This window comes from Quercus robur, chromosome 6 (genome assembly GCF_932294415.1).
Source record: "Quercus robur chromosome 6, dhQueRobu3.1, whole genome shotgun sequence".
Taxonomy (NCBI): domain Eukaryota; kingdom Viridiplantae; phylum Streptophyta; class Magnoliopsida; order Fagales; family Fagaceae; genus Quercus; species Quercus robur.
The window spans coordinates 53997060-54023166 of NC_065539.1; the positions used below are offsets into that span (position 1 = coordinate 53997060).

The window sequence follows — 26107 nt, forward strand, 5'->3', positions numbered from 1 at the left end:
CACGCCAGCTTCTTTTGATAGGATAAGCTCTATCTTTCTGTAATCAAACTTGCTGTATTTTTTTATTTTTGAAACCAAACTGAAACTTGCTGTATTTGTACGATTAAGACCATGGATTAAAAATACACAAAAAAAGACCATAGGTAAACTCACTTCTACAACACCCCTTTCTTTCTTTCTTTTTTTTTTTTTTTTTTTTTTTTTTGGTGATTTTGTCAACTAATACATTGAATTACGTGTATTAGGATTAGGTTCACGCTCATGTAAGTATTTTTAAAGGGCAGCACACCGGAAACTGCAATGACGTGTGTTGATATCCAATTAATTAATGACTACTTACACTTAATTATTTTAAATTTTGCGTGTGCTATGTAATTATTCTTTTGTGTGATTTAAAATAATAAGTGAAAATTCATATAATTTGTTGTACTGTGAACTTGCTAATTTATTGTACACGGTTGAATTATTTAATTATCTTTTGAACTCCGGGGCCTACACCATGTAATTTAAGGGCAGATAACATGGATTAGATTCCATCCATTTTGAATAAAAGAACAAAATTCATTTCATCATTCAAATTAAATCTTACATCATTCAATATTATATAGAGCGCTAAATATAAAAATCAAAATACAAAATAGGAACATTGGTGTTTTATATATTTAATTGCTTACAAAGCAAGATTTAAAATATAGCGTAAAAAAAGAGAGAGAAAAAAAAAAGAAAAAGAAAAAGAGAGAATAAAAACATACTATTTCTCTTTGATTAATACTCCAACAATTTCCCAAAACTAAATGAATGTGTCAAAGATAACTAATTTATTAATAAGAACAGGTAAAGTGAGGAAATGAGGATGATAGCAGAGCGATACAAAGTTAGATTATGGATATTTATTCCTTGTAGGTTAGAAGTGAGACAAGACAGAAGCATTTTATTATATACATAATAAGAATGTGGCATCACTTCCTTATATCCAACAAAAAAAAATGATAAAATTTGTTTTTTTTTTAGAAGATAAAATTTGTTTCTTAATTACTCTAGTTCACTTCAAATTGTTGCTCCTATATTTTATTTTAAGATGTCTCAAAATTTTGTCAATTTTTTTAAATTAAAGGCCATTTATTAATTGAGTTTCTTATTATATACCTACCAAACACAAACATTTTGAACTGTAAACTTTTTATGAGAATTTTGTTTAATTGTAACTTTTGAAATTTTTATCTTTTTAATTAAGAGACAAGATAATATATAATGTTTATCTTAAAAAGTTGGGTTTTCTAAAAAGGCCAATAATTTGTAAGGAAGGTAGTATGTTTTTAGTTTGTGCTAAAGATTGACACTCAAGTGTATAAAATTTACTACATAGGGAAATTTATGTTATAAAAAAAGTATGAAAAATTATAATATCCCAAATATTACTCAAACTTAAATAAAAACAATATTAGCATAGGAATAGTGTCCTAAGAAAGTATACCCAATTAACGCAACAAAATAATAGAGTATACTAATATTTATCGATAGAAGATGCTAGAGAGTTCTCTCAAAAAATGAAAATTAAAAAAAAGAATGGCGGAGCGAAAAAATTACTATTTTACAAACCGACTTCAAAAATAAAAATAAAAATAAATTTTAGTGATGTTGGTCCGTGTGAAACCGCAGAGTCGGTATTAATATCATTCGTGGATAAGATAAGAATCTTCTATCAAAAAAAGAAAAAAAGAAAAAAAAAAAAGATAAGAATCGAGGCCAAGGGTAAAATAGGGAACCACAAGGTTTCGTTTCAGAAAAAGACAAAATGCTATATTATAACCACTCAGTCACCAAGTCTTTTCCTTTGTCCCCTCCAATTGCAAAAACTAGAAACTGCAAAACCACTCTCTTCTCTTCTCTTCTTTTTCTGTGTGTGAACTCTGATCAAAGAAAGCGAAAATGCTGGCTGTTTTTGACAAATCTGTGGCCAAGAGTCCCGAGGCTCTTCAGAGTCCTCAATCGGGATCGGTTTCAACTTTGAAAGATGGGTTTTTGGCCAACCACTTTGGCTCTCTCCACCCTGGTTCTGTCAGTGTCAACCTCGCCTCTTCGGGCCTCATTGCCTACTCGCTCCAAAATAAGAACCCACTCCTACCCAGGTATTCTACAATCCCATTTCTCTTACGCACCAAGAAACTGAAAATATGGTGTATCCATCTTGTGTTTTTTCTTGGTTTTATGATTTTTGGGTTGTTCTGATCTTGGTGATTCTTGGGTCTGTTTGGTTTTTGGCGAGAAATGGTAGGAAAAAAGTAAGGAAAGTTGGGGGTTTTTTATCAGAGGATCTTGGATTTTATGTTGGGTTTGTTTTACTTTGTTTGGTTTATCATTAGTTACAAAATGACAATTACCTTTTTTGACTGATGTTTGGTGATCTTTAAACTATTTTGTTTTTTAATTTTTGGATGGATTAGATAGGATTTGAACCTATGGCATCTATTCTATGATGATCGCTTGCTCTTTATAATTAGGCCAAGATATACCGATTGATTTTAGTGTAGGCAGGATTCGAACCAGGACTCTTATTCAATGACAAGAGAGGAGATAACTGGAATCCACTTAGAAAAACCTAAGTTTTAGCCTTTTAGGTTATTACTTCATCGATCTAGGTGTCCTTGATCCTGTGAGTTGTGGCTGCAAGTGTTAATGCTTCGTTTGGTGTCTAAGAATATTAGGAAAGAATCACAATCTTGAGGGGTTTGCTTTGAATTTGCTGTTGTTAGATTTTGTGTCTAGAACTTTTGGCAAACAGGGCCCGCCTGCATTCTTTACAACATCAATCTCGTGTTTGATCAGTGTTTCTATCATCAGAGTTATTCAATCAAATTTTAATTCTGAATGTTTTGAGAGCTATATGTGTGTGTGTGTGTGTGTGTGTGTATTTTATGGGTCGTGTTTGTCTTAATGGCATATAATTCAAATGTAAAGATTTTATTTTGTCTTCAGTTTCATGTCTCAATAATGATTTTGATATGAGACAACGGATTGATTTAACTCTTAGGCTATGGTCATTTTTGTTTTTCTAATATGTTTGCAATTCTTTAGAACATTTTTGAATGTCCAATGGAATTAAATTATTCTATGAATGTTCTACACAACATTTAAATTGACAAACATTTCTTTTCTGGAGGTTTTAAGGGCTCCTTTTTTCTTGCACAAGATATTATTTGCATATTGTGGTTTCTTGTTAACTATGCTTTTGTTGGTGTTGTGGCTTCTATATTATTTTGTAATTTGGACATTCTAAAACAGTGTTTTGGTTTCACATCCCATTGAAGAACCACATGTATAATTTCTGCTGGACTTCTGTTGATCTTGTTTTCCAGTGTTATTTTTTCACTGCATCTAAGTTTTTGGTCTTTATCTTGACGATCTCTTTTCAGTTTTTTGTTGGCACATAAAATTAATTTCTGATATTAACAAATCATACTGTCAGATTGTTTGCAGTGGTCGACGACATTTTCTGCTTGTTTCAAGGTCACATTGAAAATGTTGCGCAGCTTAAGCAACAATATGGATTGAACAAAACCGCAAATGAGGTGGTCATTATTATAGAAGCTTACAGAACTCTGCGAGATAGAGGTCCTTATCCTGCCGACCAGGTTGTGAGAGATATCCATGGGAAGTTTGCATTTATTCTCTATGATAGCTCTTCAAAAACCGCATTTATAGCTACTGTGAGTATATTGTTCTTCCTAAAATGATTTGCTCCATGTTTTGGGCACCTCTTAATTCTATCTTGTTTCTTTGTAATGATCATCATTTGCTTTACTGGAGCTAATTCTACTTTCATCTTATGCAGGATGCTGATGTAAGTGTTCCCTTCTTCTGGGGTACTGATTCTGAAGGCCATCTTGTTCTTTCAGATGAGGCAGAAATTGTGAAGAAGGGCTGTGGGAAATCTTTTGCACCATTTCCTAAAGGTATATGTTTTACCATGTTAGGGAAATGGTTGCCCTCATGGAGTGGTTATTTAGGATTCTTTTTGCTTTTCTTAATGATCCAGATGTCAAAATTTTTGGTTTTAAAATATGGGGGATAAAAGCTTATGTGAGCTTTAGGTATGTGGGTGATATCAAATTGCCATAGCAAGAACAAGCTTCAAAATCTACTTTCTAATCGACTGATTTTCCCATTTATTGACCACATTGGTTTAAAAAAAATTAGGACTTGTTTTGATTTTGTGTAATTATTAGCATGAACTTCCAGATACTAATACTATAGTCTATCTGTTTGATATTACTTCATGAGCATGACTACTAGCTTGCTGATTTCTCTATTTCTGTTGTTTTCCAAAGGATGCTTCTTCACATCGTCTGGAGGCTTGAGGAGTTATGAACACCCCCTTAATGAGGTGAAGCCTGTGCCAAGGGTGGACAGTTCTGGTCAGGTGTGTGGTGTAACTTTCACTGTGGATGAAGAGTCGAAGAGGGAAACTGTCGGCATGCCAAGAGTTGGAAGTGCTGCCAACTGGTCATCTAACTACTGATATCGTTATAGTTTCCTTTTACAGCATGGCTGTCATTATTATTGGGCCTTGCTTTTGATCTCTTTTCCTCATCATACTACTCTCATCTTGAATGGCTTGAAAGCATTTTAATGGTGCTTAGCTTTATATCCTTTTTAGTACTACCAAAAGTAAGACATGATTTTATGCTGCTGTACATTTTGCGTAATGTCAAACTAAGCCAGGATCTCATGTTTGATACAAGAAATAATATGATTGCTCTTTAAGACTGATATTGTGGTAGATTTCTATTTGATATATTTCTCTATTTTTATCGCTTCTTGAATTAGGCTGTGATGATGATAATAATTACGGTCACATTTGTTATGATAATAAAATCCATTTCTGAACATGGGGTCAGTTTCCTGTTCACGCAATAACCATTGCAAAGAAACAATGAAGTCCATTGATTTTTAATATGGCTACTATATTCACCAAAGAAGTTAAAGATGCTTCCGGAGCATAGTCCAGGGCAGCTAAAGCTCTTCAATGCTTTCATGAATCAGACCAACAGCTTGTTGGTCTGATTCATGATTTACAACTTTAAAGTAAACTACAGTAAGTAGATATTAGGAAAATGTATATTCCACTATATTGCCACTTTTAGAGCCAACAGGTTATAGCATTCATGATTTACAACTTTAAAGTAAACTACAGTAAGTAGATATTAGGAAAATGTATATTCCACCATATTGCCACTTTTAGAGCTGCAGAAGGGCCGTAAGCTTAGTCCTTCGCATCTGCAATGCCCCCTGGTGTTATCTGAAATACGTGTTTCTGTTAAGATAAACTTGTTGGCACTGAAAAGTAGTTTTTAACAATTGATATGGAAGACACGGATTTCCTGATTTAGGATCACTTATCATGATGTCAGTTTTTAATTGATCTTTTGGGATTCCACTTGTCTCTCTCATGACCAGAAAGGTCACGATTACAGGATTGATTTTCCATGAAGGTTGATTCAGTCAATCGAAAATTTAAAAGGTTGAATTATAGTACTAGTGAAAAGGATATAGCTTCAGCCTCGGGCAGATTTGGGGCATCAAACACCTTGCAGACACGCTGTTCACCTTTGCCTTTCCTGAACATCAGTCTTATTGTAGCCGCATGAGCAAGCACATGCCCACCCGCTGGTTTCTTTGGATCCGATATGAACATTCCACCTCCTGGGTCAGCTATGACTGCAACCAACAGTCCAACAATACGGTTCAGGATTGTCATGTTAAATTCACTTAAGAGTTACTGTAAAAATATTATAAATCAATATTGCTCGCTGATGCTTCATTGCATATATTTTGGGCCAATACACTTACAATCTGAACTCAATTAGCCACATTCAAAAAAGAAAAGATCTTATTTATGTATTCCATTATTCTGAGTTTGCATTGAATATTATCTTGCTTTGCCTAGACAAGAATAATTAGAGACCAAATGAGCATACAGAAACTTGTGTCAGACTGGTTGGCGCTTACCTTGATTGGTCATGTAGACGGCAACATTAAATTCCTCAGCTATCTTTGTTAATCTGGAGAGCATCTGTGCCAACTTTTGCTGCAAATTTACAAATGACTTTGTCATTCAAGAGTAATGGCATATATATATGGACAGAAAGTTACATCAAAGGCATTGTAAGAATTTCTGAAGTTTAACCTGGCGCTCTGCAAGTTCTCCTCGTCCTGTGAAATCCACTCGAAAGAGTGCAATCACTGAATCCACAATCTGACATAAAATGAATTCATGCAAACATCAAATCACTGAATCCACAATCTGACATAACGAATTCATGCAAACATCAACTCTCCAGGCCTCACAAAATTAGTAGTGTAGTTCTCTCAGTAAGACTCACCAGAAGTCTAAATGGTTCTTCAGCCATCTTTGCAGCCAAACCAAGAAGCAGGTTGTACTGATGCTCGTATGTATATGCACGTGCATAAATGATCTAACACATTCACAGAAAACACAAAGTTAGCTTATATATGTGCTGTTCCTATTTCCATTGATATCTAATGCAATAAATGAAGCTTACATTGTCCAGGACAGATCCTGGATCCATGCCAAATCTTTCAGCTATGGGTACAATTCGATCAGGTCGGCTGAAAATTGACATAGTTAAGAAGAAAACATACTAAAACACGCTTTTTATTTTTTATTTTTTATGATATTCTTGGTTAGATTTTTACTGAAAAGAAACTAAATATGCCAATCAGATGTCAAAGCAAAATAAAACAGATAAAAAGGATACAAAGTTCCCTCAGTATCAATGTAAGCAACCTTTCCATTCCCTCCCCTCATGTTGGTAGGAAGCTGCCAAATTCATCAGCAAATCATCAGGATGCACAATCAGAAAAGCTTAATATTATTGAATCAAGTTTGTTATTATTACACAAAAATTTAAGGGCGGTAACACAAGATTTTCTGTAATTGCTAATTTTTAATTGAGCAGCTTCAGGGGCTGTACATAATGTAGGCGTCAAATCAATAAACTTCACACATACTTGACATGCTGAAGTCTATAAACTATTATGTGCAAGTGCCCTCATTGTGTCCCACAGATTACTGATTTCTATTATAAAACATGTTTGAGATCATGCCTGAAAGATCATTAACATGAAGTTCGATTTCTTCAAAATAGAACACCCTTCACATAAAATATCACACTATCTCAGAGCTACTTTTAGGACCACTACATAGCATAGCCACTCTATTCACAATTGTATAAGAGTACATGCTAGCTGAGAAAAGGAACCTGGGTAGAAACGCATAGAGTATGTGCAAGCTGTGTTTTCCCAGACCTGAATAGAGAAGTGGCACAATATAGAAATTTAAATGTTGTGTAAAGCCAAATCAGTATCAAGTTTCAATTGGAACAAACAACAGTAATTCATATACGTAAAATGTGCAATGTTCTCACCGAAATTCTCCAAAAGATTCAGTAATCGCCATTGTTTCAATTCCACCTTTTCAAATTTTTACACACAAATCAATTATAGATATATTTTTACACACAAAAACAATAATTCAGAGAATGAACATCTCAGAGCAAAGAATTACCGCCTAAGAGTTCATCTAAGGCTTGGCTTCCAGTTGTAATGCGGACCACTGCCTTTCTCTATAAGAAAAAATGAGAATCAGAATTTAGACTCACTGTCAAATATAATTAAAAGAACTGCTTAGATCTTATGATCTAATTTCAATTCAAAAAAATTATAAATAAATTCAAACTTACTTTGAGAAGAGCATCGCTTCCAGTAATATAACCATAATTCTGAATAAAGAAACAAAGGAGCAATCAAAGTCACTGAATCCAAAGCTAAAACTGATGAAAAAACAAAGCAATTACAGAGACTATGGATGATCTAAACGCTAACCACAATCTTCTCAGCGGCTTCACAGATTTTGTCAACTTTGGCCTCAGATAAGCCTTTGATTCCAGTCAGGTGCTGCAAATTGGAGACAGATAGATCATAGAAACCAAACAGCACCAAAACCTTCACCGTCAAAAGGATTTTTACATAAAATTAAGATATATACCTTCTTTGTATGCATCATTAAGCCATTGCAGGTGTAGATCCCTGCATCTTGAAGCTTCTTCACATCTCCGGAATTGATTCCCTGAGCAATCACTGCAAAGAATGCACAGATTTTGAATGGAAACTAATAAGGAGTGACTTAAACCAATAAGAACTCAATGTTCTCGTCAATTAGGCTAAATTCGCTCATCTGATACGATAACAGAAGCAAAGAAACACAAAAAAATTAATAAGTAAATCCAGTGGTAACTTCAAATTCCTGAACAAGCTTGAAGGTGATTGAAGTGAGGCTACTCAAAATTTAGTCCAAACAGAGAGAAGGCAACTTCATATATGCACTAGAAATTCAAGTTCTACCATCATAAACAAAACGATACACAGTGAATCAGACTTCTGCAATTCTCACAAAAGCAAAGCAAATTTCATTCAAAATCGAAACCAAACTATTAGAGGCATCAACACGCAAACAGAGCCAAACTGAGAATGAGATCATCCGAACTTTACAGAAAATTATAATTCAGAGCTTGAGAGAGAGAGAGAGAGAGAGAGAGAGAGAGAGAGAGAGAGAGAGTACATAATTCAGAGTTTGTGAAAAAATCGAATTTCTAGTAAAACAACACGAAATCAGTGCAAAGGCACTCGGAAATCGAGAATGAAAGAAAAAAGCGAAGATTGCAGATCATACATTTGTCGATCGCTTCAAACAAATCTTCTTCGTCATCCATTTCTTCGCGCTCCATGAGCTGTAACTGGCCTTGATCTTCGGCTCTGAGAAAACATGATTCAGAAACAGAAAATCATGGTGACGATCAATACCTAGCTAGAATGAAGTTCAAAAAATCAAAGAGAAACGAAGAGGAAGAAGTGTACGGCTCTGTGACTTACTTGAGTGTTGCAATCATCTTCGTTTCTGAGGAAGACTCTGGAGCAGAATTTGTGAGTTCTGAGTCTGAGAGAGAGAAGAAGAGAGAGATAGAGATAGAGATTTGAAATGTAATGGACAGAGTGAGGAAATGAATTTAAAGGGCGGGAATCAGGATCGACTATTAGACGAAGTTCGTTAGGCTCTTTTTCTCTCCTGTTATTGGTTGGAACAGTAGCGGCTCTGATCTTGCCATGTCAGCTTCAGTCAAAATTTAGACCACCAAACCAATAGATGGGACCCTATATTGTTGGTTAATTGCATGCTTCTCAATTTTTTTATAAAAAGTCTATAAACTCTAAAAAGTTGACAACAAATATCTAACGTGGCGGATTGATGGTAGTTATTAATAAGTAAAAAAAGTAATATTAGTGGTGAATTCATATAAAACCCCGTAAAAGATTATTAACTCAATTGTTGTGAAAAGTATTATGAAAATTTTTGTGTATGTTATATTTCTTTTTTTTTTTCTTTTTTTTTCTCCTTTTAGTGATTTAATCATTTCAAACACAATTTTAAAAACAAAACTACTCTATTCAAAAATAATTTTTTTTTTTTTAAATTGCTCAAAGAACTGGAAAAAGAAAGGATTCAAGGTTTTAAGGTTGGACCAGGGTTTAACCAAAAGGTTAAATTGTGATGACATAGTATTATTTTAATATTAATTAATATGAAAATAATAAAATAAACGGTAAATTACACTCCTAAAATTTGGGGGTGTTTGAATTTTACTTCCTGAAGTTTCAAAATTTGAATTTTATTCTCTAAAATTTGGAGTGTTTGGATTTTATACCATAACATTTCATAATTTGAATTTTACCCCCTAAATTTTTAGGGGTATTTAGATTTTATATCCTAAAGTTTCAGAATTTGGGATGTAAAATCCAACACTCTCAAACTTCAGGGGATAAAATCCAAATTTTAAAACGTTAAGGTGTAAAATCCAAACACTCCCAAATTTCATAGGATAAATTCTAAACTCTGAAATTTCAGGATGTAAAATTCAAACACCCCCAAACTTTAGAGTATTACCATTGGGGATGGCATAAAAGTTGTAAAACAACAACTGGGGGGGTGTTTACACCCCCCAATGCTAATGTTCTTAGAGGTGTAATTTGCAATTTACCTAATAAAATATATAAAAATTAGTAATCTTGACTAAAAAAAATTTAGAGCGGTTAATTATATATCGACTAATGATGAGATGATATTTTCAAAATTTATTACAATGACTAGATAGGATAAATTCTAAACTCTGAAACTTCAGGATGTAAAATTCAAACACCCCCAAACTTTAGAGTATTACCATTGGGGATGGCATAAAAGTTGTAAAACAACAACTGGGGGGGTTTTTACACCCCCCAATGCTAATGTTCTTAGAGGTGTAATTTGCAATTTACCTAATAAAATATATAAAAATTAGTAATCTTGACTAAAAAAAATTTAAAGCGGTTAATTATATATCGACTAATGATGAGATGATATTTTTAGAATTGATTACAATGACTAGATGATTATTATCTGATTATTTCAAATATTTTAACAGATTTATATGACCAAAAAAAAAAAAAAATTAGAGAGTTCAGTATACTAATATAATTTTTAAAAAGTTCAATATACTTTAGGCTTAGATTGGTTGGAGGATGGAAAAGTGAGAAATAGAAAATATTTAATTTTCTTTCATACATGTTTGGTTGGGTGTGGAAAATTGATGAAAAACTATTTTATTTGGTTGAGAAGAAGAGTGATACAATATAAAAAAAAAAGTTTGTATAAATTTATTCTCATGCCCTATTACATAAATTCTTTTTTAATAATTTACAATGGGGAAAATAAAATTAAAGTGGAGGTTAAAAATTTTAAATAAAACATACATAATGGATTAAAAAAAAGGTTCATAGTGGGTTAAAAAAAATCTCACATACAATGGAGGGAAGAGAGGGGTAGATGAATAATTTTTCTTCTACACTCTCTCCTCTCTCATTTTCTCCCCACATTGGGAAAATGCAATTTTGATGGGTGTAGAGATAAAACACTTGGGACCCACCAAAATTACCCCACATTCCACTTTTGAACAAAACAACCCCTCTATTCAAAATATCTCCTATTTTCTACTTCCTCTTTGTCAACCTCCCCCAAATCACCCCCTCCAACACACATATTTAAAATTAAAATATGATATTTTTTTTATTCATAAGGATATATGAATACTTAGCCTATATAAAAATACAAAGTAAAAAAAAAAGAAAAAGAAAAAGAAAAAGTCCACTCATTTAATATTACCTGAGAGAGATAGAGAGGTTTACAATTTTTTTATTATTTTATTTTAAATCCCATCCACAAACCACACCCATATCCCCAAGGGTTAGATGTTATTCCCATCCCCATTAAAAATTTAAAATATCAGTTTCTTTTTCTTCTCTCTCTCTCCCTCTCAACAAATCAAACCCATCCAAAAATAGCAAGATCTAGTGATAGTAAGCTATTGGTGACTAACAAATTAGAGTATTGGGCTTTTCGATGGTGAGCAGTGGGATATTGCTTCCTCTTATGAAGATGAGGTCCAACTAGTAAACCTGTGACTAGTTTACTAAACCAAGCAATTTGACCACAATTCACAACAAGAAATTATTTTTTTTGGTTTTATTAACTTTAAAAGCTAGACTAGTGGTTTGTTCTCGATTAACCTGATTAAATTCGGTTTTCAAAATCATTATTTAAAGGTTATGCAATATATTTGCTTAACTCATTTATTGATATCAACTTGCTTTGATCCATGCATTTATTATATGAGCAGTGCGGGTTGGGTGATTATGACCATTAAATTAGCGTGTCAGGTTGACTCGCAAGTTAAGATTTTTCTAAACTACCAAGAATTGATCCATTTGCCTATATATATAGGGTTAATATTTTTTCTTTTCTTTTTTATATGAGAAAATAAATAACTTTTAGAAATAATACCAATTAAAAACATTAGTATATTAGTGTCGTAACTTGGCCTCCAAACAAGAATTCCTGACTTCGCCTATGAATGTCAAGTATTTTATGGCCCAACTAGAGATAACCAAATGTAAGTAAAGGCATATTGTATAAAATTTCCAACCCATCCAATCAAGAAGCTTTGTAAATTTTCAACCAACCCATTAGGTTTTAAAAGTTGGTGGATCGACATCAGTTTGAAAAGTGAATCCACCAATGATAGTCTAGTTAAAAATATTGGCATCAACTTGGCTAACTAGATCTGTGCATATTCCTAATGGTAGGATGCTATAAATTTTATTACATAATATCTAAAGAACGATGTGTCACCAACATCAAATTTTTTTTTTTTTTCAAATATTCGTTTTTATGTTATTAAAATCCACAGCAACATGAATATGTATTTCAGGTCTATTTAGATACCGCTTATTGTTAAAAATTGAAAACTAAAAACTGAAAATAATGTAGCAAAATAATTTTTAAATATGTGAATAGTGTCGTGGAATCTATGTTAGAAGTTATATTTGCTAAAAGAGGTACTTACGGGTCCCGTAAATAGTGCACAGGACTCATCCAAGGAAACGCAGACACGGATAGCAATACGTTTGCGTTGCTATCCAAACCCAAACTTCACGTTTGAAAGAAAATTTGAACTTTGCATGATTTTGTTTCAAACACTAAACAATAACATTGAATACAAGGCTTTTCACAACAAAATGCTCAAGGCCTGTTTGATAACGGTATTAAAACAATGAAAACTATTATTTAAATATCATAACACGTATTTTTACACATTTTTTCATCTACATGTATTTTTACAAAACTTAAATAATATTATTAGGAATCTTTTACTAAATAGACCCCAATTAGTTGATATTTTGAAGTGCTATTTTTAATACCAAATCATTGCTTTTTAAAATTTGGCACAAGTAATTATGTACCATTGATCGGTTTACTCTTTTCCAAAACAAAGTAAAAACCACATGATTATGTACTTCAGGCAAATTATTACATATGAATATGATAGAAAACTCTCGGACCAAATTTACCTGCAAGAGTACTGAAACTTGTTGGTAAGTGGCCACGAAGGAGGCAGGAAAAGAATAGTGGCCAAATTGTCAAATCAGTCAGTCCTCCACTGTTTTAAAATCTAAATTTATATATAAATTTAAATTCGTTCTCTCTCTCCTATTCTATTCTATTTATACCCCCAAAATAAAAACGGTACAACCAGATTCTAGGGTTTCCCTCTCTCTTTAATCTTTATACGATATCTGTGTTTCGTAACTTTTTTAATTTTCTAGGAGCGGTACTACTACGCTCCTCCCTTACTGACAAAAACCCTTTAGATTTTCCGTCATTCTTTCTTTCCATGATTTGTACTTTTTAATTTTCTTACCTTCCAAACAGATCTTTACCCCCCAAAACCCATTGATTTTTCCTGCCAATTCCACAAAATTCGTTTCCTTCTCTGACAAATCCCTCGCTTATGCTCCGCTCCATCTTTGCCTCCAATCCCGATGCAGCTCGCCAATTCGGACCAACCCGCTTCCGAATCCCCCAAAAACTCGGAAAAGTCCGAAACTTCAAAACCCCCCAAGCCCTCCGTGGTTGACGATGGCGATGCTGATGCCGAGGATGGACCGGTTCTTGATGTTTCCGGGAAAAGTTTCGAGGTTTCGACGTTGGAGAACTCAAACGACGCCGTGGAGGGTTTGTATCTGTACAAAAACGTGTTCAATTTGATACCGAAATCGCTGGCCGGGCTCGGGCGGCTGAAGAGGTTGAAGTTCTTCGGGAATGAGATTAATTTGTTTCCTTCGGAGTTTGGGAGCTTGGTTGGATTGGAGTGCTTGCAGGTTAAGATATCGTCGCCCAGTTTTGGTGGGTTGCCACTGAATATGCTCGAGGATTTGAAGGAGCTTGAGCTTTCTAAAGTGCCGCCTCGGCCTTCGGCTTTCCCGATACTTGGCGAGATTGCTGGCCTCAAGTGCCTGACTAAGCTCTCTGTTTGCCATTTTTCCATAAGGTAAGTGTGTATGTTGCTCTGTATTTAGCTCTGCTCTGCTTGTCTGCTGAGATGGAACTTAAAATAGTTGAAAATTTTGAATTTTTGTGTGGGGTATTTGTGTAACTTGTTTGGTTTAGTTGAATTGAATTATTTATATTTGACACTGTTTTGTTCAGCAGCTGTTATGCTTTATCTAATTGACACTGGGAAAGATTATTTGGAATCTGTCTCTGATAAGATAATTAGTGTAGTTGAAGCCAGCCCCAGTTGATTTGGCTTGCATTGTATATATTTAGTGTGTGGAGGGATGTACTTTAGGCTTAGGTGAGGATGTAATAATACCTAGTAGAAGCATGTGTCTTGGTTTAGTCTTAATAATCATGTAACTGAATGCAAAATATTGTGATTTCTGCTGCAAGTGAATTATCCAGTATTATACCGATTCTGTATTTTTGACAAAAAAGAGTATTTCTATAATGTATCATACAAGATTGACTGGGATACAATGAAGGCTGTGCATAGATAATTAGTAGAAAAGTTGCTAATGGCCTTTGGACCAAATGACTTCGCCTTCTCTTGTAAACAAGGGATGGAGGGTGAGCTCACATGTTCAAAAACCATACTCTGGTGTGTGAGTAGTTTTTGAATAATAATAAATAAGCAAAAGAGAATACTCTCAATTACATATACATCAGTATAATTTGTGTCATTATTCTGGATAGTACATGTAATATCAAACTCATAAATAGGCTGATCTATGCATGCCTAGGCTGCTGAGTGACTTTCAATGAGCTCTATAATGGCAAAGCTTGAGCTACCTGGATTGCTTAAAAATTTGTAGACTTTTCATCGCACAATATGGTTATGTGGTTGTCCTTTTTTAATTGCGCATGAACTGTTATGACACACAACAAACAAATGGTAATGCTATTAAAATTCAGGAAAAAATGAAAAGATGAGAAATTTGAAATTATAGGGAGCATGGATTGAAGCCACAGGGTGAAAAACCTTGATGCAGATCCTATAACAGCTTGTCATGCTAGGACATAACACCTCAAAGGTATCCATTTATGTTTAATTTGAAGCCAAAGGGTGAAAATCCTTGTTGTAGATCCTGTAACAGCTTATAATGTTTAATTTGGTGTCTGTCCAAATTGTTTGGCCTTGATAGTGATGGTATAGCATGTTATAAACTAGGTGATTAAACCTCTCTCTCTCTCTCTCTCTCTCCCACACACACACACATGACCATGAACCATGTGATGAAATCTCAAGCAGAATGCTTGTTCTCATAAGGTGAAGCCATTAAGTTTCATTAATAATGCTCTAAACTTCTAAGCCTTGAGTATTTGAGGACCATTTGTCATTGTCATTTCAGTAACGAATAGAAAAATAGTATTGCTGTACTCACTTTACCAGCTTTTAACCCACTGAATTGTGGTGAAAATTTTCCTGCAGATACCTTCCTCCAGAAATTGGCTGCTTAAATAAGTTGGAGTTTCTAGATCTTTCATTCAATAAGATGAAGAGTTTGCCCACTGAAATAAGTAATTTGAATGCCTTGATATCATTTAAAGTTGCTAATAATAAATTGGTGGAACTCCCTTCGGGTTTGTCCGCTTTGCAAAGGCTGGAGAACTTGGACCTCTCAAATAATAGGCTGACATCAATAGGGTCTCTTGAACTTGACTCAATGCATAACCTTCAAAAGTTAAATCTCCAGGTACTTATATATGATGACTTATACTGACTTAGTGTCAGAGGCACTTAATGTCATATTTCTTTGCTTGTTATGGTTCATTGCAGTTTTAGTTTCTTGTATGTTGTAAGTTATAATTTGTTTGGCAAAAGATTTTATTCTATTTATTTTCTATGGTTGCTACTCTGTCAAATAGGCCCATATCCTAATTTTATGTTCAGTTACTTGAATCCTTTAATTACTGTTTTTTTGCACTAGTCAAATCATAGGCCTCATCCACACTTTTTCAATCTTAGCTTCCATTCTTTTGATCTATGTTCTTTTGATCATCGGCCTTGTCAACTTATTGCGGTTGTCCACTTGACCTCTTTTCACAGGCTGCAACTTGAATGAAACCACTCATTTTTGCTGTTGTAGTAATCAGTCTTCATTGCACATGGCCATGTCATTTTAAGTTACTCTCCCTCATTTTTTCCTATGTAGGAGCCACCTCTACTTTTAAATGGATGACTTTATTCCTTATTTTCCTAGTATTTTCACTCTTTAATCTTTTTGTTCTAATTCAGTCATCCTCATTTTATGAACATGTGTGTGTGTGTGTGTGTGTTGTAGGATTAGGATCAAGTTACACTTGGTGTAACTCTTTGCAATGTTACACTAGTCCTTAAATTTTTTATAGAATTAATATTTTGAAAATCTGACTATTGGATTATGTAATTTTGTTGCTTCTAATGTGCACTCCAAGTTTAGCGTTAATCGGTTGTTATTTACCATTTGATTCACAAGCTCATTTTTTGTGTAAGTTTAAAGTTAATAAACTTGAAATATAAACATTTTATGAAGAGACAGTTATTGATCTCCAATAATCTTGATATTTTGCAAGTATGTAGGGTATAAGAAGATAATGTAATCCAACAATTTAATTGTCAAAATACCCTTTTCAATGAAAAGTTATAGAGTGGTGTAACCTCACATAGAGTTACACCTGGCCCTATATTGTATGTATTGGAATGTTTCTGTGTCACATACATATATACGTACATTGTGTTTGATGCTCATGAATTTTGGATATCTCACTTATCAAAAAAAAAGAATATCTCAACTTGTCTTGGAATTGGATTACTCAGTGGTTTTTAGCTTTATTCTGTATCAATGTTTGAAGCCTAGCATTTAATTTGTGTCCTGATTCTTCTTCATCTTTGAAGTACAATAAGCTCCTCAGCTATTGTCAAATACCTTCATGGATAAGCTGCAATTTGGAAGGGAATGGTAGAGATGCATCCAATGATGATTTCATCAGTTCTTCAGTTGAAATGGATGTGTATGACACTACCATGGAAAATGAGAGAAGTCTTTCCTGTAATGGTGAGGCCTGTGCAATCAGTTCTATTTGATTAAATCTGGATGGTTCCTTTCTTTATTTAAAATAAATATACTTTGTTTTGTATATGCTTTTGTTCGGATATGTGAAACCAGTTTCATCTTATGACTCAAAGATGCAGGCTCTAGTCATACATCACCAACCTTATTAACTGTGACATCATCAAACAGTAGATGCTTCGCAGCCCGTAGGACAGGCAAGCGATGGAAACGACGGTATTATTTGCAGCAGAAAGCTCGTCAAGAACGCTTGAACAACAGTAGAAAGTGGAAAGGTATAGATTGTGACAAGGTGTTAACTATGAAAGCAGAAGAAAACATCAAATCCAGCAACCTCAATGTCCCTGCTACTGAAACTTGTGTAGAAGGTGCCTCAGACATTGTAGGTGTGGATGATGATGATAAGCAAATTGTTTCTGGAGAAGCTGAAAGTGAAAATTTGCCTAGTGTGGCCAAGGATAATGAAATTGGTTCCAGAAAGGGGTTTGGTGACTCTGCTCCAAAAAGAAAAGGGGGTGAAGATGAATGCTGTGAACCTGACTTATCTCTGATCTCCACACAGAATGGGGCTGGTGAGGAAGATGAAGGTTCGTCTTCAGAAACATTGAAAAGTATCTCCAAGTCAAAAAGGCATTGTGATAGGGATCTTGATAATCCCAAGCCATGCAAGTCTCGTAAACCAATTGAAGATAGCTCAAATTTGTCTCACAAGTACAGTAATGACTCATTTTGTAGCGTTGAGGATCATCTACCAGATGGTTTCTATGATGCGGGGCGTGACCGACCCTTCATGTCACTGAGTGATTACGAGCAAAACTTGCATCTTAATTCACGTGAAGTCATTCTTGTGGACAGGTCATTTTATACATGAATGTTTTGTTGATTTAGATATTGATTGCACTTTTTTTGGTTTGTGGGTTGGTATATAGTAATGGTTCACTTGATGTAAACAACTGAGATTGTTTATTTTGACCTTCAGGAAGAGGGATGAAGAGTTAGATGCGATTACACTATCTGTTCAAGCATTGGTGTTTCATTTCAAGCAATTAAATGGTTTAAGCAGAAATAGGGATCAGGATGCTGTTGATGTCCTGCAGATTGCATCATTGCTTGCTCTTTTTGTATCAGATCATTTTGGAGGTAGTGATAGAGGTGCTCTTGTTGAAAGGACACGAAAAGCAGTCTCTGGTTCAAACTATCAAAAGCCCTTTGTTTGCACTTGCTCAACTGGAAACAGAGAGAGTATTGGTACAACCAACAAGGCAGTTGTGGACACTGTTGAAGATATTATTTTTTCTGATCTCTGTGAGAAATCCATCAGCTCTATTAAAGTAAGAAGAAATTCTGTAATAGTTCCTATAGGGGCCCTGCAGTTTGGTGTGTGCAGGCATAGAGCATTGCTCATGAAGGTGATTCTTCTACTGTGTTTATGTTTCAAGATCTATATGTTTTGGATGTGTTTATTATTTTTCCTTTTCCCTTCTAGTTATTATCGTGATCTGATGAAATATCGTTTTCTCCAGTATTTATGTGACCGGATGGAGCCTCCTCTACCTTGTGAGCTTGTCAGGGGTTACCTGGATTTCATGCCACATGCCTGGAATGTTGTTCCCATCAAGAGGGGTGATTCTTGGGTTCGCATGGTTGTTGATGCATGTCGTCCACATGATATAAGAGAAGAGACAGACTCGGAATATTTTTACAGGTCAGCACCTTTAGATTTTTCTTTTTAATGGGTGATGCTTATGTTAAACCATAGAAAACCATGGCGAGTATTTGACTGCTCACACTTGGCACAGTTGGATTTAGGCCATGTTTTAGGTTGATCTCAACTTCTGATGCTATAAGAAGCCTGCTAAAGCTTGGCTCAAGCATCTTCACTATGGCATCTTTTTAATGGGTGATGCTTATGTTAAACCATAGAAAACCATGGTGAGTATTTGACTGCTCACACTTGGCACAGTTGGATTTAGGCCATGTTTTAGGTTGATCTCAACTTCTGATGCTATAAGAATCTTGCTAAAGCTTGGCTCAAGCATCTTTACTGTGGCATCTGAACTTAAACAAGCCCAAGTAGAAGTGTGGTGCCTTTGCTTGTAGCTAATAACCATTATCCTTTATGAAATGAAGCCATTTTAAATGTGTCAGCCCTTTGCTGATGTGAGTAACAATTGTATTTATAAGACTGTTCAAAAACTAGAGTGACTGTTTTCCTCTGTATTCTACATTTCCAGATAAGAATAAATTATAGATCCAGAGAGATACTTCCCTTATGTTTGTCGTCAATGAATTGAGGCAAGGGCTACTAGAGCTATGCTTATTTAACATGAAAAGAATTAAAAGAAGTAGGCTTAGACTTGGCTTGTTTCTCATTTGAGCAAGCTTCTTATTAACTATCAAGGCCAGCCTGCGTTCATAGCCCAGCTCATATACATTATAATGCCCTAAAGGTGCTTTATAGTTTTGGGCCTTTTGGCTTCTGTTATATTTTTTTTAATGTTCTTAACCCCCTGAAGTGCTCGGCTTTATGCATGAAGTGTTTAATTAAGATATTCAGATCTCTGCTTTGTTTGGTATGTTTTAGCCATTTCTTTCCTCCTTTTCCTCTTTGAAACGGTATTGTTCTGCTGACTAGTGTGATTTCTTGTGTGAAGGGATTGGCTATCCTTTAGAACACATATCATGTACTGCAATGTAGCATGTTGATCAGTCCTGCTGCAGGTTGAATGTAAACCTTAATATATCGAAGTTTCTCAGTCTATCATTAATTTATGAGGTCTTTTCTGATTTTGATGTTCTGATCTTCCACTCATCATGATATTATCTTAGTCTCATCTGATATGTTTGGTTCAATAACATATTTCTGAAACTGTTATATTGTTCTGCCAAAGAGTCGTATCTATTTTTTTCCCCTTATGGATTTGCTTCTTGTAACAGATACATTCCTCTCAGGCGGACTCCAGTTCCCCTTTCAAGTGAAACTGGATTAGGTGCTGATTGTTCTTTTTCGTCTATATCTTGTTGTGATGAAATTGAGAAGGCGGGTTCTAGCTCTCTTGTTCGTTGCAAATTTGGATCCGTTGAGGCTGTAGCAAAGGTGTGTACCTCAGAAAGTCTTGTCACGTTCACATTATCACTGAATGAAAAATGTGGTATCCATTTTTCTGCAATATTGCATCCAGTTATTGCTGATAATGATTGTGTGATGGGTCTTCTAAGACATTCATTGATTGCAGAGTTTGTGAAGGCTTAGTTTTTGTAGTTTGAATGCTATATTTTTCTTGTTTTAAGTTACAAGTAGCTGATTAAGTTTTTTGTTTATTTGTTCATGTTAGTTTATCATGGTTCATTATCTTGATTGTAAAATGCTTCAATATGAGTGCTAATATGCCTATCTTGTTGGATCTTGCAGGTGCGTACTTTGGAAGTATGTGGGACTTCAGCGGACAAATTAAGTAATTTTGAGTACAGTTGTTTAGGGGAAGTAAGAATTTTAGGTGCTTTGAGACATTCCTGCATAGTAGAAATGTATGGACATCAAATATCTTCTAAGTGGGTTTCTTCAGTGGAAGGAAATCCGGAGCGTCGTATATTAACTTCTGCAATTTTCTTAGAGTATATAGAAGGGGGATCTTTAAAGGTAATTTTGGTTAGTTTATCAAGCTTGCTTACCTTTCCTTGATCAGTTTTTATTTGTGTCTTAGCGATTGTCTTACCTATTATGTAACAGAGTTATGTAGAGAAGCTATCAAAAGCTGGCGAGAAGCATGTCCCAGTGGAGTTGACATTGTGCATTGCTAGAGATGTTGCTTGTGCATTGGCAGAGCTGCATTCGAAACACATTATTCATCGTGACATAAAAAGTGAAAACATTTTGATTGATTTGGATAGGAAGAGAGCTGATGGAATGCCAGTTGTGAAGCTCTGTGATTTTGATAGAGCAGTGCCTCTTCGCTCTCACTTACATACCTGTTGCCTTGCTCATATTGGAGTACCTCCTCCTGATGTTTGTGTTGGAACACCTCGTTGGATGGCTCCAGAGGTTCTGCGGGCAATGCATGAACGCAACACATATGGACTGGTAAGTTCTTTCTCCAATCAGTTAGAATCTTTGACTAATGGTTCAGAGCGTCTGATCTTTATGATTATTCTTAATTCTGTAATGCATTGCCATTACAAGCAGTGTTGTCATATACATAAACTCGCATATGTCTCTGTCCAAGCTGATATGTTTGGTACAAATGTTCATCTCTTATGTTGCAGAAATTGTCTGCAACACTGAAATCTTGTGAATTTGCCAAAGGTTTACTGAGGGAAAAATAAAATGTATTTAGGATCTAATGCAATGGGGGAAAAAGAAATTATGCATATTTGGTACAAATGTTCATCTCTTATGTTGCGGAAATTGTCTGCTACCCTGAAATTTTGTGAACTTGCCAAAGGTTTACTGAGGGAAAATAAAATGGATTTAGGATAGAAGATTGAATGCAATGGAGGGAAAAAGGAATGATGCATGTATAAAGATATACATTTCCTTGTCGAAGAGGAAAAAAAAGAAAAACATTTCCATCATCTAGAGTTAAGGAATATGGGAGAGGCATCAAAGTAGCATATAATCAGCCGATGACCTTTATGAAGTGGTGATATCTGATGGGCCCATACCAGGTGTTTGTGTAAAAATTCTTTTCCTTCAACTCAAGGATGGTAACTTTCTTTGGGCGCCCCAACAGAACCTCCTCCTCCTCCATAGGAAAGGTTGGAGGGTAAAGTTGTGGTTTTAAAATCCATTGGGTGTGTGTGTGTGTGTGTAAACTTAGGGTTTTGGGGGTTCACAGCTATTATGCACTTGCTACTTCTTATCCTTCATGTGATGTGCTTTTTATTGTAAAACTCTTATTTATTTGGTTACAGGAAGTTGATATTTGGTCATTTGGCTGTGTGCTTTCGGAATTATTAACTTTGCAAGTCCCGTATCTTGGATTATCTGACTCACATATATATGATCTCCTTCAGGTATGGTTCTCTGTCTGTCTCTGTCTCTGTGACTGTGAATGTGTCCCACACTTCCCCTCCCCCCAACCCCCCCCCCCCCCCCCCCCCCCCCCCCAAACCACACAAACAAAAACAAAAAACTAGAAATTTTTGAAAAGTTGAAGATTAGGTGAGCTCAGAGTAACAGAATCCAGGCATGAGAGATCTTTTGTGCTAGCAAATGGATTCTGTTTCTTATAGGATTGGTTTGTATCATAATATTTTATGTTAATAAAATAACCAAGAGATAATTTTCCTGTAACTGGAATGCCAGTATTTTCAGTTTCAGCATGAGTTCCTTTTTGACATATTCTCGATACTATTCACTTAATAGAAGTGAACCTGAGGCATTAATGTTATATGCTGTTCATATTAGGTTGAAACTAGGTTTCTACCCTGTAATCTAATCAGTTTGTTGCCTCTGATATAAACAGATGAGCAAGCGACCACAATTGACAGATGAGCTGGAGGCTTTAAGCTCAATCAGTGAGCCAGCAATGGCTCAATCTGGTGCTGAGCTGGTGGAATCAGAGGCTGAATTAGAAACATTGAGCTTCCTTGTTGATTTATTCCGCCGGTGTACTGAGGAAAATCCAAAAAACCGTCCTAAAGCTGAAGAACTCTATGAAATGTTGCTTGCACGCACTAGCAATGCTACCAGTTCAAGATGTTAGGAACAGAAGTAGCTTTGCCTTGGGTAATAATCTCTCTCACACTTTTTAAGTTTTGTAGCACTAGTGACTAGGACGTCTTATTCTTATATTTTTATTTATAAATCTTGGGATCAAATATTTAGATTTGCCCAATAATTATTGTAGTTTCACTGGTTAGTTTAGCAGCCACAGTGAGTTATGTTTCTGTATCAGTAACATCTGAGGTTTAGGTACATTCGGGACATCAATTATCTGTAACCCGTTTTCCTCTCTTTGTTGGGTTAGTAACATGCATTCTGATTGAGATCTGTAAATTTTGTAGGTAGTTCTGTTTTTGGGTTGTGCAATTCTTAAGCGTCCTTGTAACTTTCCCAAATGTAAGTAGACTTTTATTAATTTATAAAAAGTAACTCCAATTTTGATTTGGCAGTTTGGAATTTGCTTTTGATTACATCGATGTTTAGACTGGATTGTTCTCTGGATGTCTGAATGAACATTATCCTCTTTGTTCAAGTAATTTCATCTGGATATATATTCATATTCAGTTGAAATATTCATTTTGAACTTCTGATACTTAAGCTATTGCAAGTAGATTGAATTACCAATTTACCATGGATTTTTCATCAATGTAATATTACCTTAGTTATCAATCTGAATTTTATATTGGCCAGTCAATGGTGAATCATTCAACCCCCTTGCACCTTATTTCATCATCTTTTTACTTTCCTTATAACAGCTGATTGTGATTTGCGATTGATCAAATAATGGGTTGGGTTTTACCATAGAAATGGGATAAAATAAAATCGTACCATCACGTGAGGGCGGTGGATGCCGCTGATGGTCTAGAGTATCAGAAACAATATACTTACTAAAAATAAAATCGGAACCAAAGGCTTAGATATAGTATCTTCGATTGAATTCAAATACTTGGTTGTATTAACCAATAAAACATACATCGTAATTATCTTTTTCAAGGAAAATTATATTCAAAATAACCAAGTATTTGAATTCAATTGAGGAACTTAATGTATTACACTTAAAAGTATTGTGATTAAGTTTTATTTTAGAACTAATATCAATACGTACTATTGCCGAAATGTTTTCAGAAACCATTTCTAGAATGGAGAAAAGGCAAGCAGGCAGGCAGTTCCTTTAGTGTAGTAAATTAGGTTTTCCAATTAAATTTAAATGCATAATTGCTTGCATTGATCAATAAACAAAATATTGTATATTTTCTAAGGTCAGTTAAATTAAAAGTAGTTGTGTTTGAATTTAATTGAGAATTTAATATGTTTCACTTAAAGAATTCCTTTTCGAACAAGTAAAATTGTTGTTAATAGTTGACATGTTTTTGTAGCATTTGTCAAAAGATTTAATGGAATCGTGGGAATACGATCTTCTCTATTTTGTTCTCGGATTTAAGAGTTTGTAGACCCATTATTTAATGATGATGTATTACTAAATATATTTTTAGATTTAATAATTAACATGATTTATAAAATAGATCAATTCCAAGATGAACAAGAGCTTAATTTTTTTAACTTCAGTATAGAACATTTTCATTCTTCCCAAAAAAAAATATATATATATTCCGAGGGTAAATCTGCTAGAAGTTGCTCACTGTTAATACTTAATAGGTTTAGTGCTTAATGGCACTCGCGGAGAAGAAAGACAACCATTGATATCTTTACTTGAGATTATGTCAACAATCAGTGTGCAGATTCTCTGTTTAATGAAAGAAATGAAAGTAACATGGCTAGTCAACCTGTGTCATGAAAAGAAGCAGAAGCAACACGGGGCTGTTCTTAAAAAGTTAAAAACTTGGGGTTTAAAAAAGTCAGTCGTTCAACTTGTGTATTGTTTTGACTTGGTGTGTTCCCACATGATGCAGCAGGTGTAGGTGTGTGTTAATAATAATTAACCCTCTTATACCAAAAAGAAAAAGGTAATAAACTTTTCCTTCAAAGTTCAAACCCTATAAACTATTCAAAGAGAGTAAATGGACAATGAGAGAGTTGCATGAAACCCAATTACACTCTTACAGAGCTGAAGACTAATTAAGTTGAATTGTTAAATGGGGGTGCTCAGATGCTTTATTCGCCCTTGTGTTGCCTTTTATGTGACTATCTAATGTGACGTTTGAGGAGAAAGACAGAGGGAGTAAATATATATATTTTGCCTCCTCAAAGCACACAGTACATGCAGTGGTAGCAGTGTAATAATTAGGGACCACCCAACTACACTGGTACTTTACCTCCAAATTCAGTAATATAATAATCTAAGGCTAGAAGTAGATGGATAGGGTTTTTAAGAAACACACCCAGGCCTAAGTCTTAAACACCTTCTCTCTCTAATAATATCCTACTTGCCATGCCCACTTTGCCAGTGGCCCTGTACCTGTAGGAGTAGGACACAATGGAGGAAAAAAAAAAAGTGTATGTAGCAGAACAGAACAGTGAGCCCCAAACCCAAACCCTTTGTGAAAATTCTCACGTGGCTGCCTACACGCGTGTTGACATCATGTTACCACAGTGCAGAGCCACTGGATTCGATTATTTGCCATGTGTTTGTTAGTTTCTATGATATCTGTTTTGCACTGTCCTTTTCCATATGACATTACCATCATTTCTCCGCCATTTGTTTATAAAGTCAACCAAACGAAAACTCCATATCTTTATCAAAGGATGAAGATGAAGAAACGTCTGCATTTTATTGTTACCCTTGCAGTTTTGGGCCAGAAAGGCTATTTAAATTTTTTTTTTTTTAAAAGGGACACAACTTTAGGGTTGCTTAGGCTTTGTTTGGATTTCCCTAAACTGAGTTAACAAATCCCTGTTTTGTTAACTCATAATCCAAAATCGGTGGGGCTCACAGGCAGCATGCTTGTTTGGATGAATTTCCAAACCATTAACTTAGTGATGGTATCTCATAATTTTGAGTAATGAGTAAGCAATTTTGGAATCATGGTGAGACTGTTTTCAAGTTAAGAGTTTTGAGTTATCAGTGGTAGTTTTATAAATTTCTAACAAACACGGGTCCCACAGCAGTGTCTCGTCCCATCACTGCAAGCTTTTGTGAGCAACGGATATTTTTCCTCATCACTTTTCCAACGACCAAACTATACTCTTCTTCATCACTTTCCCTTTTCCCTTCTCCCTTCTCCCAAACCCACAACACAAGAATAACTCGGTCCAAAAGCATTCTTGTAATCCACATTTTGCCTATTTTTTTACATTGGTGATGATGGGTGATTTTGTAATGGTATAGCGTGATTTTATAAACTATGTTACACATACTCACAACAATGTTGATACAAGTCACTTAGGTATGGGTAAGGAGAAGTTGCAGATAACAAAGGAGTTGTG

General features: G+C 34.9%; 3 protein-coding genes across 6 annotated transcripts; 2 read left to right on the forward strand and 1 right to left on the reverse strand.

Moving 5' to 3' along the window:
* The first annotated feature begins 1825 nt into the window (after positions 1-1825).
* Positions 1826-4770, forward strand: LOC126689529 (stem-specific protein TSJT1). The gene is made up of 4 exons (XM_050384771.1): positions 1826-2129; positions 3467-3707; positions 3833-3953; positions 4329-4770. The coding sequence occupies exons 1-4, from the start codon at positions 1930-1932 to the stop codon at positions 4517-4519; spliced, it is 753 nt and encodes a 250-aa protein (XP_050240728.1). The 5' UTR covers positions 1826-1929; the 3' UTR covers positions 4520-4770.
* A 177-nt stretch (positions 4771-4947) lies between these two features.
* Positions 4948-9077, reverse strand: LOC126689528 (meiotic recombination protein DMC1 homolog). The gene is made up of 15 exons (XM_050384769.1): positions 8953-9077; positions 8753-8835; positions 8069-8160; positions 7906-7977; positions 7764-7802; positions 7589-7646; positions 7449-7494; positions 7284-7329; positions 6780-6841; positions 6564-6630; positions 6384-6476; positions 6188-6256; positions 6010-6088; positions 5554-5718; positions 4948-5310 (listed from the first exon to the last, which is right to left on the reverse strand). Exons 1-15 carry the CDS (start codon positions 8967-8969, stop codon positions 5264-5266), a joined length of 1035 nt encoding a protein of 344 aa, XP_050240726.1. The 5' UTR covers positions 8970-9077; the 3' UTR covers positions 4948-5263.
* A 4089-nt stretch (positions 9078-13166) lies between these two features.
* On the forward strand, positions 13167-23436 carry LOC126689530 (uncharacterized). 4 transcript variants are annotated; one of them, XM_050384774.1, is made up of 12 exons: positions 13167-13997; positions 15438-15702; positions 16884-17043; positions 17175-17913; positions 18038-18467; positions 18582-18763; positions 19996-20155; positions 20471-20698; positions 20789-21139; positions 21970-22071; positions 22524-22786; positions 23173-23436. In XM_050384774.1, the coding sequence occupies exons 1-11, from the start codon at positions 13489-13491 to the stop codon at positions 22761-22763; spliced, it is 3366 nt and encodes a 1121-aa protein (XP_050240731.1). In that variant the 5' UTR covers positions 13167-13488; the 3' UTR covers positions 22764-22786; positions 23173-23436. The 4 variants fall into 4 exon arrangements, with proteins under 4 accessions (XP_050240731.1, XP_050240730.1, XP_050240729.1 ...); XM_050384773.1 differs by lacking the exon at positions 23173-23436 and adding an exon at positions 23065-23171; XM_050384772.1 differs by lacking the exon at positions 23173-23436 and having other exon boundaries at positions 22524-23171.
* Positions 23437-26107: the final 2671 nt, after the last annotated feature.